At 40.9% G+C, this 20,976-nt stretch overlaps 1 protein-coding gene across 3 annotated transcripts in view; it reads left to right on the forward strand.

Moving 5' to 3' along the window:
• The window catches only part of grxcr2 (glutaredoxin and cysteine rich domain containing 2), a 39,482-nt gene that overhangs the window by 12,389 nt on the left and 6,117 nt on the right, over positions 1-20,976 (forward strand). For 2 of the 3 annotated variants that reach the window (XM_033639735.2, XM_033639716.2), the window contains 3 exons: positions 15,168-15,319; positions 15,747-15,930; positions 19,188-19,297. In XM_033639735.2, coding sequence (XP_033495626.2) covers positions 15,263-15,319; positions 15,747-15,930; positions 19,188-19,297 — 351 coding nt within the window. In that variant the 5' untranslated portion in view covers positions 15,168-15,262. Of the gene's footprint in view, positions 1-14,996; positions 15,320-15,746; positions 15,931-19,187; positions 19,298-20,976 lie in introns of those variants that run through there. The other variant, XM_033639724.2, reaches the window with a different exon arrangement.

The following is a 20,976-nucleotide window of genomic DNA, read 5'->3' on the forward strand; positions in this document are numbered from 1 at the left end:
GTAAGAAGGGGTTGGCAGTTGGGGTTTTGTGCATCAAAACAAATTGGATATGATTAGGAAAAGATTGTGGATGTTGCTAAAAATACCCTGGTTTGAGAGGCACAAACACAGCGGTAAGAAGGGGCCAGTGGTTAGGTTTTATGCAACAAAACCATTTGCCTATAGTTAGGAAAAGATTGCGGATGTTGCTAAAAAACACCCCATTTTGAGTTCCTAAAATGCCACAACCAATGTTGTTGGTTGTTGGTCTGAAACATCGTTCTCCTGGGTCAAAGTCCAGTGTTTGTTATACCCATATACTCCTGTCTCACCCACTCTGAGCAGACTTTCAAGCGTCTGTTGCTATGAGCATCTACATTGATGGGCTTACATTGGAATTGGTGGAAAGCATGATGCATCTCCAACCTGGTTTCACTCTGGAGTCGTCGAAATCTGATGCTTGGGCAGTGACTTGCGGCATCAGACATTGACCAAAAAAGCTGTCCTTTAATGTAAGCATGATAGGCGGCTGGTTGCCATTATAGTTTAATAGTGCTGGGTGGCATCAGGGGGAAACATGCTGGGATAAGACCAAAAGTTAAGGAGGCAAAAGTCGTAGTAGGGGGGCGGGAGTGGCGGTAGATGGGTCCAACAAACACCGACTTTCACCCAGGAGAGCAGTGTTCACATCATGTTAGATTATAAAGCCAAACCCTGTTCTTTTTTCCTAAACCTAACTTTGTTTTTTTTTTGTTGCCTAAACCCAACCTAGTGCGGTAGTTGTTGGAGCAAAAAAAAAACGTCAATTCAAGTTGTTGTACTGACTTAGCACATTTATTTTGAAAGAGACTGTAAATGGTCGTTTCCTGTGAAAATGGAAGTGTATTTTGAAAGAAGACAATACATGTAAGAGGCATAACTTTGCACAGCGTCCCAGAACTTCAACAACCAACGTACCCAGGGTACCTTACACATCGTATCTAGATGTGGAAAGTACATGACCAAACGCACCAAAACCAGAATGGTTTTTGCACTGATCCATTAATCAAATACTTTTTCAAATATTTAAATAGATTTTTGTCTCTGCCTAAATGTACTGCCTGATTAAGTTTTAACCATCTGAGTAGTTTCAGGTTTTGTCAATACAGAGATACTTCACTGCACGTTTACATTGCTTCCAAAAATGTTCTAAATTGGCCTACAAAAATAGTGTGACATTTTAACACCCAGGTTCAACTATCATGGATTATGCGCTGGTATCTGATGTCCTTTATTATGCTAATAAGACAGGTTTGCCTGTCTCGAGTTTCCCAGATTCATTGTGACATGACAACGGCACAGTGGTTTGGAATAGAAAGATAAAAATAATCCCTGTCACTGCTGAAAAATAGATATCTATCATTTGGATAGATCAATGTTCTTCTTTCTTTTTTTGAAAGTGAACATTTTCATTTTTCTTTACAAAGAAATGTTGGAGTTTGTTCAGTTGTCATGGAGATGATTCAGTCATGGTCACATGACATAAGCCAGTTCATTCAGTCTCTTGCTGCTCCTTTGATGTAGTGCTCCCCATAGCTGTCGCATGTGATGACATACCCAACAGCAGCCGTGCCCTCTGGGGGGTCCTGTTGGCTGTCTGTGGGGTGAAGTAGCAGAGATCTTGTTGATTCCTTGTGACTTTAGGACTCAGGCTGGACGTTCTGACAGCTCAACCATGTAATGGCATCCCATTGGAGTCCCTTTGGTGGGGTTGGAGTAGGACTGTCATTCTTCATTCTTTGTACCCACTGATGCAGAGGGCACCTCTTTCTCTCTGTCCTCCTCACTGAGCTTTAAAGTTGTAATTTGGTGATTAGAGGTACAATTAAGATCTGGTCTCTGTGAGTAGGTTTTCTGCATCTTTATCCTCCTGTCAGCCTCTAACAATCATGTCTAGGGATGGAAGCTGAACATTTTCCTTCTTCCTGCCCAATTCACGTTGTTTGTACTGGAGTAGTCTCCCACATAATTTCCAGATGTCAGGTGGGGTAGGAGCCATTTTAGAGCAATTCGTTCAATTTTTTTTAATGCAGGAATGAATCACTAGGAACTCACTGTTCCTTTTAGTTTGCTTTTAAAAAAATACCCAAATGAGTTTCATGTTGTTGTTCAGCCATGCTAGAGGCACTTAGCTGTGATCTGAGCTGCACTGCAGGGTCATGAAAATGGAGCCCTTTGTCTTCTTAAAATTTAAACCTCTGTTTTGTACAGAAGCCCTAGGAGGCAAGTGAGAGGAAAAAAAGGGATACATTTTTGTAAGTCTGATCTAAATTGTTTTCTTTTGATCATCTGTAAAACAGGAGGGGAAAAAAGTTCTTCCAGATGGTAAAAAAGAAAGTTTTGGCAGTTTTTTTTAAGTTCATTTGTAAGAAAAAAAACAAAACAGTCTGACAGTCTTCTTTTTTTAAAGGGGCAGCATGGTGGTGCAGTAGTAAACATTGTCGCCTGATAGCGAGAGGGTTCCTGATGATCCCGCATGAGTGTTTAGTTGAATTTTTCTATCATGACGCACCAGCGCGAGCTGCAAATATTAATATCTGAACTGGAAACCTGTTAGTTTGTTTCCCACTTACAGTGAATAAATCCTCCCATTTAACGACACCCCTGTAACATTTTAGCTTTCAGCTAACTGCTAACTGCTAACTGCTAACTTCTGATCAGAGGCTTCAAGTGCCAGGTGCTTCTGAATAAAACCACAACTGGTTCTGCTTTGATTTATTTCATTACAGCAATACTTTATGTGGCACAGTGGTGCAGTGTTTAGCATTGTTGCCTCCTGGCAAGAGGGTTCTTGGTTTAAACTCAGGGTGGAGGTTTCGAACCAAGGATGGGGGAGCCCTTCTGTGTAGAGATCGGCATGTTCTCCGCCTGTCAGCGTGGGTTTTCTCTGGGTGCTCCAGCTTCCTCCCACAGTCCAAAGACATGCAGGTTAATTGGTGACTCTAAACTGGCCGTAGGTGTGAATGTGAGTGTGAATGGTTGTCTGTCTCTATGTGTCAGCCCTGTGATAGTCTGGAGACCTGACCAGAGTGTACCCTGCCTCTCGCCCAATGTCAGCTGGGATAGGCTTTAGCCCCCCTGCGACCCCTGCGAACAGGATAAGCGGTTACAGAAAATGAATGAATCTTTTTTTTTTGGTTTTTGTTGTAATGCTCATTTCAGCCACAGGGGGCTGAAGTGCACTGCCCCAGTTTCTAAATAGGACTGAAAGCATACACGTTCTCTTCCAGAAGAGTTTTAATGTCTCCTTGCATTACAAACACAGGGCACATATAGTGTAATATAACTTTATGTAACATTACTGTCAAAATAAAAGGCGTTGTATGTAAGAATGTGGCTAAAACGGTTACTGCACTCAAATTAAAAATACTGCCGCGAGTCGTGTCCGCCCCCCCCTCCCCTACAGATTCGAGGATGCTGGACAGCGGCACGCTAGAGATTGATTTGTTTGCCCACGGGCGGCCGCCGTGGCAGGGCCGCGTCGCCGCGTCCTTGATCTTCGGTTTTCCAGCGGACCGTTCAAGCAAGTCCGGCTTCTCTGCTGCTAACGCTGCTGCCGGGATACAGCTGAGGAGACTGCTAATGCTATGTACTGGGACACTGCTAACGCTGCTGCTGGGATACAGCTGAGGAGAAGCCGGCTGCTAATGCTATGTACCGGGACACTGCTAATGCTGCTTGCCATGCTGCTGTAGCTCAGTCGTAACTGTAACTGATGCTGAGACTCTACTGACTGCGTGACTGGTAGATGGCGGTGGGTGGCACAACAGGCCAAAACACAAATTCAAAACATAAACATGATTTGTGGACTGTAAAAAAATTTTTTAAATGCGAATATTCTGGCTGTACTATTGTTGTCGGTGAGATCAGTATGTTATATGAACATTATTCCTTAGTCTCTGTGACATATTAGGATAATTTTACGACTATTTGCTTTATATTTCTTACATATAGCTCCTTAATTTGCCCACCTCTTTCACAGATTAAAAAATTAAGGAATCTAGAAAGATTATCCTGGCAAAACCTTCTTTTCACCTGTTCTGAAGTCATGAACACAGAAGAGCAACCAATTTAGATCAGACGGATCAACAGAATTTTTTTCTCACTTGTGTCTCAGGGCTTCAGTAGTTCTGTACTGTTGCTAAATCTCAACAGTAGATTGTGTTTGATAGCCACACCGCTCGGCCAACATGGATTTCTTTTTTAGATAAAGTAACTACAGTCTCAAGTCACAAGCCTTTTAAAGATTTACAAATAGGCCTTGCAACAATATTATATTTCTGCTAAGCATACTGGGACTATCTGCTGATTCCTGCCACTTCCCTGTACTGATTCCCCTGCTGCTTTTCTCATTTCTGGGTTTGCAGTTAGTGGAGACAGTCACGCATCATTTCAGAGAGGAAACCTTTTTTTTCTGATGATTAAATTAGAGCGGTGTGGAGAGGTCACAGGTGAAAGCCTGTGTAGCATCCCAGCCACAAGTTTCTACATGTGCTTCAGGTTTCCTGTGAGCCAGACACCATGCAGCTAATTAAAATAAGATAGAAAATCAGTCCCAATGAAATATTAAATATTAACTTGATTGTGACTTGCAACATCTATCATTTGATAGACACTGTAATTAAGATAATGAAGTTTAAATGCATTAGTAGTTCTATTTAAAACATCGCTGCTGTGGGACAGAATCTTTTAAAATGACAGTTTAATCTAATTCAGCGTTGAAGGTTTCTGCTTCGTCATCAGTTAAGTGCCTTTGTGAAGTTGAACAACTCGTGCTGTATCCGTTTTTATTTTATTTTATCACAGTTATTAAGGCTGCTTTTTGTGGCGAAGTGATATTTTACCTGATTTAGTCCTGGACAGATAGTAATGCAACATTTCCAACTCAAGCTACTTAGAAATTGTAGTCACACATCTACTCATAGTCATCATTTTTACTTGTTGGAAAAAGACTGTCATTTTTTATGGCCAGAGCATTGTTTGGCATTTAGTGTAATGTCAAAAAAAATGTTTGTGGGAGGTTTTTAGGCCAGACATATTGGAGTAATCAATGCCATCTGTAACTTAAATTGCCTCACTTTATTTTGTTTATGACATGATGTATGATTGCAACTTCATTATTAGCTTTTCAGACAGCCAGACAATGAAGACTGGAGAAAGTCATACATACTGCCAATGCATTCTCTACAGCAAACTCTTCAGAGACACCCATAGTTTTCACCTGTGTATGGTTTCAGATTCTTATTAAAAAAAAATGCCTTGTGTAGGATTGAAATATTTGTTTTAAAATGTCCTGAGGCCGTCCTCCCAGGAAGAACAGCAGCGCCAGTCGTTTCAGCAAGTGCCCCGAAATGACATCTGCTTCGATCCAAGATCCAAAGAGAGAAAGAATGGGTCAACAAAACGTTGGTCTTTCACATGGAAGACTGTTGTTTGTGTCCAACAGATGCATGATCATTAACCTTAACTAAGTGCTTATTTTAACCCAAGCCATGGTCTTTTTTTTTAACCCTAGCAATGCTTCCACCAAGCCAAACACAGGGACACTATCCCTGACTTAAACCTGACCAAACCTTGACTATATTGTCACATCATAAAACCAAATTCTTTTTCGACAGTCATTTGCAACAGTTTTAGAAAGCACAGATGAATTATGTTCTGCCTTTCTAGAGTGTGTGGACAAACAATCTAATCGCCAGCAGAGTTGAGCAAGCTGCTTGGAAAATTTAGCGAGCTAAGCAGCTAGTTACTCTACATTTCTAATAAAGTTTTACTACTCTAAGCCAAGAGAAAATGGCAAAAGTGGCTTGCTACTTGCAAAGCGACTTTTATTTTTTTACTTTCTGGCAAATCAGCGTTATCTCAGTGATAAGAAAAACTGTTAGCCAAACAAATAGGCAGGCAAAGACATGTTCAGTTTAACTGTTTACTAATAAATGACAGACTTAAATTAGAGCTCTCTTCTTATCTTTTTTTTTTTTTAAGACTTTTTAACATGTCCTCCAATGACCTGACATCAGCAGTCTGCCTACTGCTCTCTTTCTGTCTCTTTCTCCTCTCCCTGCTTAATTTATTTCCCTGTCTCGGCCTCTTTCAGAAAGCTGGCTATGTCAGTAATTCAGTAATTCCAAAATATGTTTTTCAGTCAATAAAACCATAATAAATAAAAGACAGTAATTTAATAACACCAATACGTCTCCTACTTAATACTGTTCTCTGTCTCTCAGCTCTTTTCTTGGGTCCATGTCATTGGTCCGACAGCCCATTGGTCCAACATCCCATTAGTCCGACATCCTGTTGTTCCGATATGTGATTGTCACTTTCTTTTTCATTTTAACCCACACCGTGATCTTTTCCTAACCCTAACCAAGTGTTTTTGGTGCCTAAACCTAACCAGACCTTAACCACAGGGCATCATGATGATTTCGGAACAACGGGACTTCGGAACAATGGGTTTAATATGGTCGGAACAATGGGATGTAACGTTACCACCATGCTACTTAGAAAGTATAGTTAACGTTGCTACTTGTAGTGACACTACTGCCCAATGCTGATTGCCAGTAAAACTATTGGCAATGTACATTTCTGCAAATTACGAATACATTATATTTTCATGTTTTTATGTAGCAAATGCATTAAAACTATTGGTGGAAGAACACCAACAGGTTGCTACAAAACACCCACATATAAACTCTAAAAAGCTGCTGGAAAAACACAGACAGGTGACAAATTCAGCTTATATATTACATCACTTTACAAATGTTGATGTGCATATGTGATGCATTCATGGTTTGCAAAAAGACATACATTACCAACATTCTCCTGGTGACTGAGCTGGGACAGTGTATTCTTATTATTTATTTGTCAGTGCTTGCTGAATGTCCCCTATCGCATTATTAAAAACACTTATTTTGAGAAAAAGATAACACAGAAACTTAAGTTCAGCTAAAAATAGCAATATCTTGTATTCTCATCTATAAACAGCCCTGTCCATGAGGAACATGTGGATAATTATATTCCATTTGGTTATAGCTGTAACAGAGGTAATAAAACTATGGCGAGAAAGACACTTGTGAATTAGACGAACCACAGCCCTAATATATTGTCTGAACTGTCGACCGTTTCTCCTTTTTTGTCTGTAACCTTTAGAGAGGATGTCACATTAGTGTCTTCAGATATGATTTAAGACAAATATGGTCTTTCACATTCATTTGTAGCTGCGTCACTCCTCCCTTATCTCCCCTTGGTTCCCTCTCATACACTCATCCATCTCTAATTCCAGCCTTTCACACTCTCCCTCCTTCCAGTTCTGCCTCCCCCCTCCCTCTTCCTGTCATATTCCTCCTCCCTGCTGCCTTTCAGCCACCCGAGGGCAGAGCGAGAGAGTCAAAAAGTACAATCTGAGGTTGGTCCCGAAATGGGCAGAGGAAGAGAGAAGGGGGTGTAGAATAGTAGTGGTTTCCATTTAAAATGGCAACACGCCAGGTGATCATTACCGCCTCGCTGCTGACCTGAGGGGACAGTTCATCGTTAGAAACTCCTTGTATGACACTCTGAGTAATTCCACCTTTCCCCAAAAATCTGCCTCCCACAGGCCTTCAGCATGATGACCACTATGGAGAATTTTAAACAGTGTTTTTGACTGATCTCTGTTCCATTGTTGCCTGAAAATAGGTACTGCTGATATGAGACTCAGTCAATACTATTCCCTTTGGGAGGGCGTCAGGAATAGTGCAGACAAAATAATGAGTAGGTGTCTTTTAAAAGTGAGAGTTTCACCTTCCTGCTTTTTTTTTATCTATACAGGGCAAAAGTTCAGAGAGAAGAGGGAGCGACAGACAGAAGAGGGAGAGTACAACAGAGAGTACATTACAGACATGGGTGGCAGGGATGTATGTTGCCCCCAGGCCTGAACAGACAGACTTCAGAGTATGATATACCTCCTTAGGGTGCTCTTGGACCCTTGGGGAAGTAGTCAACACACACACACATGCTCTGATAAACGCAAATCATCTACTATAATGAACATCCACTGATGCCAGAATAAGGTAGGATGTGCTACAGTAGCTGCAGAGGGTTTGAGGCGTAAACAACTCGGACCACAACCAGAAGTAAATTAAAAAGATTCAGCACTCATCATACCTGGTGCATGGATACAGCAAAAGATAGAGTTTCGATTCTAATTTACTCATCCACAACAGTTAGCACGTAGACGTTGCATCAGGCCACCTAGGGGAATAGACTTCCATTTGGGTTTAAATTTGCAGCTCAATGAGGCTTGTCTCCGCGCGCTCGGGTCCAAATGTATTACCAACCAGCACGGTGAAAACCAAAACTATTATTTCTCAGTTTCGATCTGTACCATCAGAGCATTGAAAATGGATTAGATGAAGATCTATAGTTAGTGAGGGAGCGTGCGCTGTACCTGAGCGATGAAGCTCATATTGCATATTGTATTTAGGGAGGATAATGGGGATGATAGAATATACATGAACTGTTAATGTGGAGACACAGAGACAGATTTATAGTGGCAATCATTTAAACCGAAAGCAGCGAGAATCCTGGCACATTAAACGATTCCTTCACTGCGATGCACCCAAAACAATTTCTCGCTTGAGTGGCCGTACTTGCTTGTTCTGCAATCTGATTAAGCCGACGCTCGGTCAGAGAAGAGACAAGAGAGGTTCTGTGTCTCTCCTCCCGTAGTCTCTCTCTGCCTCTCTCTCTTTTTAAACCATCCGTTCCCTCTCGGCTTAATAACAGTCATCTGTAAGGATAATTGTAAGATTGATCTCGACATGTATGGGGCTAATGGCATCCATTTGTTAGATTAGTGTTTGTTCTATAAAATGGCCTCTTGAAGATGCAGGAAAAAAAGTTGCCGCTGCCATCAGCACTTTCAAAATATAGATAACACTTTGCAAACCCTGTAAACGGAATAATTCAAGTGCTGTATATATGCATTTATGAATCGGCTATTGCATACATATTTACACAGATGCACACACCAACTCCACAAAGATCCGTCATATGATGCCAGGATGTGACCTAACACTGACTCGGGAGAAAGTGATGCATACTTCAGAACTGGCACTCCCAGATGTGATTGAAATCTTAAATGAATCCCCGAACTAGTGATAAAATGAAGCTTAAAGGGATGCTGACAGCATGAATCATACCCTATTAGGCTTAATAAGAATCAGACAGGCCAATTCTGGAAATGACAAAGAACAAAATTAGAGATTTGAGCGATACTTTTTATATGATGAGGACATCAAATAGGAAAAATCAAAGGCCTATGATTAGACTTCTATAGCTTTATTTGGAATATAGATATATAGAGAAGCTTTATGAGCAGCATAGTGCTTCACACATTGTAGCCTATATACACTCACAGATCAGGGAGCTGCTTGTTTAAACAGTATTTAAAGGTCATACATTGAAACACTGAGTTACTCCTAATTCCATAATGTGTTTAACAAACGGTTAGAGGTTACATATAAAGGTACTCTCATTTTTAAAAGAAAAGACTCCACCACATGGGTCGTTTGACTGTAATGTAAAAGTTGTGTATCGGGTGGCTTAGTGGTAGAGCAGGCGCCCCATATGCAAGACTGTTGCCGCAGCAGCCCGGGTTCGAGTCCAGCCTGTGGCCCTTTGCTGCATATCATCCCCCTCTCTCTCTCTCCCCCTTTCACACTTGGCTGTCCTATCCATTAAAGGCAAAAATGCCCAAAAACATATCTTTAAAAAAAAAAAAAGTTGTGTATCAAGCTTATTAATATTAATTAATGTACAGCTCACTGATGAATGACTTCAATCACAAAAGGCTTATCAAACTCATAGACTCCACTGACAGCATCCCCACTACATTTAGTAATTTACTAAGGAGTGATTTTATTCTGCTAATCAGGGGCATAATTCACTGGGGGGACATGGGGAGGGCATGACCTTAGACTTTTTCAGAAGGCAGTATTGGACCCCTCCACTTTTTATGGTCTAAAAACCAATAGGCCCGTTTCCACCGCAGGAACTTCGGGGTAATTAACTTTTATAGGGGCTAAACAAGTCCCTGCCTCGGAGTAGGTACTCAGAACGGCCCCAAGAAACTCCTGGCTGGAGCTTGGTGATTACTTGGTGCTGACTGGATATACTCAAGGCGGGATGTGCTTTGTAATTAACAACATGGTTATTGTAGATTAGCTGGGCTAACCGTTAGCTGTTAGCGCTGTCTGTAATAACTCCGGTCACGGTCCGTGAAAAAAATATTTTTTTCCAGTGGATATCTTAGTTACAACATGATTGAGCTAGCAAAGCAGTTTTGTGTTGCTATGTGTGGTATTTATTCAGTTTTGGGAAATCATGATGTCTAGAAAGCATCAGCTAACAGGGACAGCTAACAGCAGCAGCAAAGCTAAGATCAGGACGTCATCTGTTAAAAGCCTCCCGTTGTCGGATACGACATGAAACTACTCCAGTTAGCTCAATCATGTTGTAACTAAGACATCCGCTGGAAAAAATATTTTTTTCACGGACCGTGACCGGAGTTATTACAGACACCACTAACGGCTAACGGCGTCCCTACGCCCCTACGTCGCCCTGGTCAAAATGGTCGCACAACGATTATATCACATCCAGAGCCCGGTAACTTTACAGGAACCTTCCTCCTACTCCGCTCTCTCAGTGGAGACACGGCGGTTGAGAGGGCCGAGCGAGAGGACATTCTTGTAGTTCCTGCCCCCCAAATAGTACCAGGAACTTCTTCAGTGGAAACGGGCCTATAGTTACGTTAAAACACTGCATGTAGAATGAAACCATCTCCAGAGTGGTTTTATTCTGCACTTTTTGGTATATGGGGTGAGTTAATGCACTGACCAATTTCATCACTTTGTATTTTGCAGCATAAAATGATTTTTGATACGTCTATCCATTTCATGGGTGGCAAGGTGCTGCAATGGTTAGCATTGTCGCCTTACAGCAAGAGGGTTCCTGATTCGAACCAGGCCCCTCTGTGCGGAGTTTGCATGTTCTCCCTGTGTCAGTGTGGGTCTTCTCTGGGTACTCTGGCTTCCTCCCACCACCCGAGGACATGCAGACTAGGTTAACTGGTGACTCCAAATTGCGTGGAGGCATGGTTGTCTGTCTCTGTGTGTTAGCCCTGCGATAGTCTGGTCACCTATCTAGGGTGCCCAGTGTCAGCTGGGATAGGCTTCAGCCCCCCTGCGACCCCCAACAGGATAAGCGGTTACAAAAAATGGATGAATGGATGAATGAATATCCATTCCATGAAGGGAATAAGAGATAACATTTAAATTCTACCTTGGGTTATCTGAAGCCCTTTTGAGAATATTTGCCTGTACTAACTGTGCCCCACTAAAAAAGCCTGTTGATGTTTGGTCTAACAGGAAAAGTCTTCCATGTTTTCAGACTTCCCTTAATCAATAGTCATTGAAACACAGAGGACCATCTCTTTGGGACAATGTATTTCCATCACAACAGTCAACATTGTCATTATCGTTATTTAAAAAAAATGTCTGAAAAGGACTATAATTTACAACTACTCTTAACACTTTATTGCCTCACTTGTGATGAAATTTAGCTTCTAAAAACATTTTTGTTTTTTATAATTTGTACATTTCAATTGAATTGTAATACTGCGAGTGTGGAAACTTTGATTAGTTATGCTATTTCTTTTTTGTGTCATTATTGCTGTTTAATAGGGAAGATATCTCCATAAGACATTTTTGGCTTCTAACCACTCCTGCACAGTGTTTGAACTTTTAAAATTCTTACTGTCTTACCTATACACATTTATATGCAAATAGAAGAACTAAACTAAAATGAATTTCTACCTTATCAATTATGAGGGTCCAGGGCTGAAGGTGAATATATATTTGTCACCTCTGTTTTTGTTCTAAAACACTGTCTGACTGGCCTAACATATGTACATGAACTGTTTCTATCCTTGGGCTTTACTGAATAACAGTTTAAAAAATGTTTGCAAAGAAATTTCATAACTTTAGTATGAATGTGATGATTATTTACCTTGACTTGAACAGGGTCACACATCTGTATATAATTTATACTTATAAAAATGTAAGTAAGGTAAGTTAAAGGAGAGTCTGAAGTAGTCTGAGTCTAAGCTGTACTTTAAAAAAAATGAACCTTCTCTTTCAGTATCACTATACCACACCACAAGTCCTTACACTGTGTCTAATGCATGGTAACCCCTCCTATTAGTCACACTAAGTAGTGGGTAATTTGAAGTTAAACACAAAATAAGGATACGTAATTTACCAAATAATTGAAGCCATTGCACTAGACAGGAAAACACTTAGCACATGGTGATTTAGTTAGAACGCTAATTGTATGACTCATCAGCCCAAGTAATTACACTGTAGGATAAGAAGAGGAAAACTGTTTAATTGTATACTTTCAAGGATGTCCTTAAATTGAAATATTTTTCTGTAGATTATTTTTTCCCTAACTCAGTTGAACGACTATTCTTAATATCTTTTCGTTTCTTCTTAGTTGCAACATGTTTCATAATGTTTCTTTTTATACTCACCTAGTGCTTTTGCTGTAAAAGGAAATGTTGCAAATGATGTCGGGATGAATTTTACTTGCTTTTCCATTATTTGAATTCCATATGAGAGGTGATCATCTTAAACATGGCCAAAGTTTTAAATAATTTTTCCAACCTTTTTTTTTCTTTTAACTCTGGCTACAGTATGACATCATAGTTTGTCAAATGTCTTGTATGGTCATCTGCTCCAGGCACGCTACTGCAAGTGTTTACATCAGTAACCTACACTACTACATGTAGTGACATGCTAGCATCTGGGAAACATGTAAACTTGGTTGCAAATGTTAATAATTTCTCCCAGATTTTGGATGATATCCCTGCTGGAACATGGCAGGTTGTGTTTAGAAGCATTCATTGGTGATTTTTCACAGTGAAAACCACCACTACTCTCTTTTAAAGTCATTCCTCGCCTGCAAGTGTGCTAACATCCATGTAGCTACACAAAATGTAGTCTTGGTTGCTGATGTTGTTTATTTTTCCTTGATTTTGGATTCTATTCCTGCTGGAACATGTCTGGGTGTGTGTAGAAACTTTTATTGGTGATCTTCCAAAGTAGAAAATGTAACTATTCTCTGTTACAGTTAGCTGCACTGACGAGGCAGAGATGCTAAGCTGTGGAAGACTCGGAAATGCTTAACAATCAGAGCGGACTGGGCTTTTTCGGGGGTCCATGTCACTGGTCCAACATCCCATTAGTCCGACGTCCTGTTGTTCCGATATGTGATTATACTAGGCTATACTGTATTTGTGCACCATAGAGGATCAGCAGATGCAACAAAAGTAGGCTACTGGTCGAGATACAAGTGTCATAGAGAGGAGAGAGTGAAACACCATAACCTCCTGTTATTAACTCTGGGGTCTGGGTTGTGTGGGGAGTTCTCCCCAGTGCTGAACGGCTCCCGGTGGGCGTATTTCTGCCTTGATGGTGCGCCGTGACCTGCTCTGGGTCAGCTGGGAAAGGCTTGAGGCGAAGCAGGCTCACGGCTTATGTGTTTGCCACTTTCTTTTTCATTTTAACCCACACCATGATCTTTTCCTGACCCTAACCAAGTGGTTTTTGTGCCTAAACCTAACCAGACCTTAACCACAGGGCATCATGATGATTTCGGAACAACAGGACTTCGGAACAATGGGTTTAATATGGTCGGAACAATGGGATGTCGGACCAATGGGCAGTTCCCCTTTTTCGGGAGGGGGGCTTAAAGTGACAGTCACTAAATGGAGCATCTCAGACAGAGTATGAATACAGGTGCTCTAGTACAGACAGTATGAGGAGCATTAAAGTACGTACACATATTCTGGTAGAGACCTTGAGTACAAGTATGAACCTAAAAATGAGCATAGGTTCTCTGCATATAATTTTGAAAGCATTTTTCCAGAAACAGGAGCAGATCCACAAGTTACAGATAAGTTTTTGGTGGGGTTCACCTCAGTTAAACGTCTGGACTGAATAAACTTTCTCATCTTTTGTCTGTGACATCCAAAGCATTTGTGATATAAGCCTGTTTGATTTGTCTTTGAATCTTCTCAGATTCCAGAGGAGCTCCCTGAGCGCTGCCTGCTGGAGAATGTTATATTTCATGTTTTACCTCAGACCTACTGGAACGTCTTTTTCTTTAGGTTAGACTTTCAAAGAGTCTGACTCAGATTCCACTGAGTCATGAAGTAAGACTCTATAAAACACTAAAGATTCGGTGCTATGAACGACACTACTTCACCTTGGACAGACACATCCAGTATAGAAATGCATATATAAACTAGAAAGACTTTCGAAGAGTGCAGACCTCCGCCAAGGCCAAACACCCCATCTCACAATGTTAACAAAAGTGAGAGATAATTTGTGTATCCATGATGCGGAGCTCCTCGAAAATTAAATGACTTCTGCCCTGACCCATGCTACAGCCTTCCACCAATGAAAATTGAGCCAGTACTTTTTTTCTGTAATCCTGCAAACAAATAGAACCAAAAAACATCCTCATCGGTGGAGGCGACAATACAAAGAAGCAAACTAAAAACAAAGTGTTATTTCAGTGTAATACAGCTCTGAACTTTGTGATCATAGACATATCTGTTTTTTAGTATGACAGCAACATACATCAAATGTCATGTTACTGTTCAACACTGATGTACTCGGCTCCAGTCCAAAGACAGGCAGCCCTACAACTATCTAACAACTCCCACACACAGACACACAGCCTCACTCTCTCTTTCTTTCCTTAACACACACAAACACACAGTGCTCCACACGGACTCCAACTACCTTCTATTCTGGTGATCATAATTATTTGATGAGGGAGCTTCTGGTTTCTCAACCACCCTTTTGTACACACGATCTCGCTTTGAATAATTTAGCACGGGGAGCCAGAAAGGTGGTCCCTTAAAACAGCAGGTACAGTCAAACTCAGGAGGCAGGACAGGCGGAGAGAGCTTTATCTCATCTAGTCATCCACCCACCCCTTACACGCAAGCTCTTCAGTTGGGCTCTCGTACCTTTTGCTTCAGTCAAGCTGAATATCAGTCCATTCTTTTATCCGTCTATCCGTACTATCTTTTATTGCACCAGGCACCACAGTGTCCAGCTGATGTCAGTTCGCCCCAGGTAAGGTGTTCCTTGGATGGACTGACGCTCCCTCGGCGTCCTCTCCTCAGTCAGCCACCATGGAGGAACTCCAGAGAAAACTGAATCAGCGCTATGAAGGCACCAAGCCCAGAAAGGTGAGTTATTTGCAGATCACTTACTGTCAGATTCATGGGTTTTGAAGTACTTTAATAAATTATTTCACTGTGTTGAGTAAAAGACATATTGAGGTCATTACTGAGCTTTTTTATGCAGTTGCTTTAACATCAGTGGCATATTGTCTTATATTAAAGCACACAGCTAGGTGAAACTGGTGTGCTTCAAGATCTGGCTTCTTACTGCATCTGTTGTCAAACTGCAAGCTGAGAAATGGAACAGCATTAGCTTGGATGATGACACGGAAATATATGTTGACATGGAAATGTTTGTATGCACCTTTGATCAGTTTTTTCTCTACATAAAAATCTTAACAAGCTGTGCAAATTAGTCATCAACACCAGTTCAGCATGTAATACCTTCTGGGGAGTGAAGTAAAAACATGTCACCTTCAACTCAAAACCACAGGTTAGGTTCAAGTTGGCGTCATCCTACAGCGGCCGGGTGCTGAAGCACGTGTATGAGGACGGTCAGGAGCTGGACAGTCCAGAGGAGAAATACCCTCACAGCTTCGTTCACCGCAAGATCCCTCCCAGCCACCTGGAGGTGGAGCAGCTCTGTGGGTTTGAGGATTCTCATGGGGACCAACAAGGTGGGTTTTTATCATACACTACCACTATGTCTTACTCGATATGACTGCACTGAGGTTTGTTTGTGTGGGCGCTAAGCCAGTAGACCAACGAGATGTGTTTATTACATTTGCATATGGCAACTACAGCCCATATGTTGGAGTGGTTTCCATGAAATTGTTTGGCCATGTTTGCCTGAGCATGTTCCATGCTTTCATAGTAATGGCTGTGCATGATTGCGACCCTGCTGTACAGTGTATATTTATTTGTATGTGCGCAGTAAGACTGCCAGTGTGCTAACAAACATCTCAGATACTGAGGGTTACAGCAGTCTGTGTGACAATGATGGGGAACATCTCAAGGCTACACAATTACATGCTCAATAGCTCACCTATGTGCACTGATCATGTTGTTATCTGCAATTGTTAAGGTGTGTTCTATAGCTATACCTATGCTATGTTTTTCCAGTCATTTTTTAACTGGTGGAGAACATGCTGAGCTGAAACATGTTCCTCTCATCCAGTTGTGTAAAAAGCATATTTCCTTTAAACTGATGATAGTAATCAGCTCGATTTTATTTTAGCCAGACTGCTAACTCTAACTGCAAATGTTATAACGGTCCACTGTGTTGGCAGTAAATATGTAGGAAATGGTCGCAGCATGCACCAGAGGTGGTCGGTCATACTGTGAACTTGGAGCACTACCAATTTCAAAGATAAAATGCTCAGATATAGAGCTATCTTAGCATGCCCACAATATGATTTATTTCCCAAGTTTCTACTGTTGTGAGAGTGAACAACTTAAAATGTTGTTAGAAATATTGTATGGTGTCCAGTTAACGTAATAATTTGACATTTTGGAGGAATACAGTTATTTGCTTTGTTGCAGGGAGTTCTTGAGAGGACCGATGCCACACTTGAAGGCCTGTCTGTAGGAGCTGAAGCTACTTCCAGCAGCCACTTAGCTTAGATGAAGACTGGAAACAGGGGAGGGATCCAGCCTGGCTCTGTCCACATGCTATTAATAATTCAATATGCACAAAAACTGAATCTAAAAATTGCAACCAGCTGCTTGACCAATACTGTGTTGAACTTTTGGTATGGACCAGTAACTTCCTGGAGCCTCATCTGGTTGCTTGGCAACTAGTCCCATCTGCTCATTTTTATTTATTTATTTATTTATTTATTTATTTTTAGTTCAATAGAATAAATGTTTTCGTTTTACATTTCTTCAATCCATAGATACAGTTACATTTGAACATTACATGTGTAGCAGATATGTTGAAACTTAACATTTCAATTTTATGTGTTGAGAACCTTGTGGTTAACGTTTGGCTAGGTTAAGGCAAAAACCACTTGGTTGGGATACGAAAAACAATATTGGCTTAAATACTTGCTTCTGTAGTTACAAATATTGCTGGCAATGTCCCAACCCCAAAATTATTTGCTTTTGTTGGTCTCAAACAGTGGTCTGCTGGTGTCCTCGCCTAGGTGTCACATCATCCACCACCCTCATCCCATCCTTCGGTGGATTAGATACTCAGCTGAGACCTGTGTCATACATATGAAATGTTCAAACATAGCTGTGGTAGGGTTGGGTCGGTATGAGAAAAAAAAAAACATGGTCCGGTTTTTGTGAAAAAGTGCATCAAGTCGATAATATCAGATTTTCGCCACTTGGGGGCGCAATTGACTCATTTAAAATAAAAAAGGACCTTAGGACAACAGAGTGACAGTAACACGTAGTTTTTTTTATTCCTTACAAATAAATTTGTAGGTTTAGCTTACTCAATCAGTGCAAACAAGGGTTGCCTCCTTCGTCTGGCTCAAAGCCAAAGTGTTGCCATAGTGGCGCATTCTTTGATTTCTACGAGATTAAACTGTCCGCCATTATCGACTCCCCGTCGCTGTTAAACAAACTCCAGGTTACAGTAGAGGCCTCGGCGCATGCACACTCACACCTCCTAGCTCAGTCCCTACCCCACCCCCACCCCCCTCTCTCTCCTGCTCGCTGTGCGGTTGGCAAAGAGGCAGACACAGGCTGTAAAATAACGTATGCGGTCCGGTTGGTCTCAAAAAAAAAAAAAATCCCGGTCCAAGATGGAGTACTGAACCGAATTGGTATTACCAAGAACCGACCCAACCCGAACCTGTGGTTTGCAGAAACGTACAATATCAATATTTTTTCTTGCGACTGGGCTGGAATGCACCCATCACTCAAAAACATAAGTACAGTTTTGTTAAGATGAGGATTTGGTACGGCTAAGATGCTATGCTGGCAAACAGCTAGCTTGGGTAATTGCTAATCAGCTAACAGCTAGCCTTGGTAATCAGTGCTATGCCATTGTTCCGAGCCCCATTAATCTGATAAGTCTCTGTCAGCCTGTTATCCCAAAAACAAACGCCAAATGCGATGTATCCGTGGCCTACAGAATGAAAATGTACACATTTTTTTCTGGTGATTGGGTTGTCTAACTGCAGGGTGTATTTATGGAGAAACCTATTGTATGCACTGTATGGGAGAAACATAAGAGCAATGGGCGTTTGTTTTGGGGATAACGGACTGTCAGACAAATGGGCTGTTAGTCCAATGGGACATTTTTCGGATGAATGAGGCTTTTAAATTTTGGGCTTTTGGAACAATGGACAGTCCCCTGGTAGTCATAGTTACTGATGTACACACCTATTATTGGTGGTTGTAGGCTGTTGTCTCGCAACCTTCCACGACTTCCAAACATTCAGACAAGCACATGAACGATGGGTACTCCTCCACTATGCTTTTTTCACCACAATACGAGCATACTCATCTGGTTTCCTGTTCTTTTTGTGTCCAGATGGCAATAAAACAGCAGCCTCTTCTGTTTCATCAAAATGATCCATGCTAATATACAAACTCCAGCAGGTTTTACCCCGAAAACTCCGCTTCAGACTCCGGTTGCTACAGATGCTGGTGCCACCATCTTTGTATCGTGGTCTAAACGTGCTGCGCTGATTCACTCAATGGATTCAACAGTGGCACTTAGCAGTATCTGTCACAAAACATGTACTTTGACCCAGTCTCCCATAGGCATTATCAGGTTTTGCACCAAAACATATTTTGGATCTGAAAACAGCTCTATGTAAATTGTTAATTACAACTCTCAGTTAATTTTTTACCAGAATGGCATTTGTCTCTTTTTGCAAATTAACACTTCACTTGTTGGTGGATGAAACCTGAATGCCTCAAATCTCTGGTACAAGTTCTCACTTCATCCTGACAACATGTTTTCCTCTGTACGCAGGTGTCTATCCTCCAACAGGGCTCATTGCCCAGAGAATAAACGTGTACAGAGGAATGGGAAGCTACAAGCCTGCTGCAGGCCAGACTGAGGAAACAGAGGATGGTGCCAAAGTAAGCAATGCAACTCATTTTGATTTTGCTAAATTTTGATATTAATCAAGATCAACTTAGATTAGATTTCCCACTTGCGGTGGCAGTTTTGTCTCTCTGAATGTCAAGTACTGAGACCTATCTTAATTGTCTTTATTAATTCGCCAGCCCTGTTTAAATGAACTGTAATCAAAAAATAACAAGACTTTGCTGAATGTTAATTAAAATGTCCATCAAAGCAACAGTTTACTTTAATGCGACCTTAAGAAACAGCAGTTTAGTAATGGAGATTGTGATGTAGCACCTGAAACATTGCCAGTTCAGCATATATACTAAAATATGCATGTTGTTTTTATAGAGTTATTGTCTGTGAATTTAAACAACACCCACACAAAAAGTTGTTAACATGTTTTAAGTGTAATATTTAGTGTTTCTGACACCCTTTGTACGGCTGCTAATTTTGGAGCATGATTACTGTGAAACATCTCTTTGTACATACTTACATAAAGGGAAGTATAATAAAGTTTTGCAGCTCCTTGGAAGAGTTGGTATTTATTTTTCAAACCCCACAGAGTATTGCAAGTCTACATATGCTGAAAAGCAAACAGACACGCCAACATAAACACATACACAATTACCAGCCAACGCAGAGTAATTTAATAATTAATTCAAACATCTTTAGAACAGAACAAGCAATCCAGACTTAAAATAGAAAAACCATGGGCAATTAAAGCACCTACTGCATGCTGTTCTGTGAAAATTGTACAACAATTAAAGCCGAACAACGGCTACAAAATTGTTCATCTGAAAGAAATAAGCCACTGTTACTGTGGCACTGGCTTCATTAGTGCAGCAGGCTGAGAGGGAGGTCAGCTACATCGCCTGCTGGCTTAGTGTCAGTTTCATTCTTTTATCCTCTAAACAAAGGCAAGCTTGGCCCTGGTGACCAAGGCCTGTATTTATCACATTTATCAGCAGAAAACAGCAATCTGGATTTAGTTTATCCTTTTGGGGCATTATTGAAAGGATTGTGTGGTGGTCCTAGAGGAGTACCCCTACTGTAGAAGGTCTAATGAGTTGGTCTGTGTATGACTTCAGTGCATTCTCTGTCTGTTTTATATATAATAAGGGAGTTACACTGGGAAAAAAGAAGCTCTTTATCTGATTTTTAATTATGAATCTTTTTAAAATGAAACCCAACAGATCAATTAAACAGTTCCAAAACAGGCCAGAAAGTGAGCTTGGAGAGTCAGAAATGTCAGGGATTAGCAAAGTAATCACTGAGTCATTGGCGATCAACAGTTCAGCCCTGCCGATATGGATCTGTTCATTTTTCTGATTCACTTTCCTCATAGACAATGTTGACTCACTTCTGAAGCTTGGATCGGCATGGAACTCTCCCAGTTAAACTATCAGAGCAAAAGATAAATAAAATGTGCAGAAAAATATCTGTTTCTTGAATAACAATTTGAAGATACACGTTAACTATGAATCACAAAGTCCATGTTGGCAAGAACGATCCAACCATGGAGCTTAAAATTCTGTTCTGCTCTCTTTCTGGTACAATAATTCAGCAACTACGGTACTATGTTTTCTCAATTACAACGATGAAGCATTTTGAATTTGCTACAGCCATAACTCTAGCTTTACAATGACACTTGTGGTCAGGTGTTTTAATATTTTGAACTATCCACTATGCC

This window comes from Epinephelus lanceolatus, chromosome 11, assembly GCF_041903045.1.
Source record: "Epinephelus lanceolatus isolate andai-2023 chromosome 11, ASM4190304v1, whole genome shotgun sequence".
In the NCBI taxonomy this organism is placed as follows: domain Eukaryota; kingdom Metazoa; phylum Chordata; class Actinopteri; order Perciformes; family Serranidae; genus Epinephelus; species Epinephelus lanceolatus.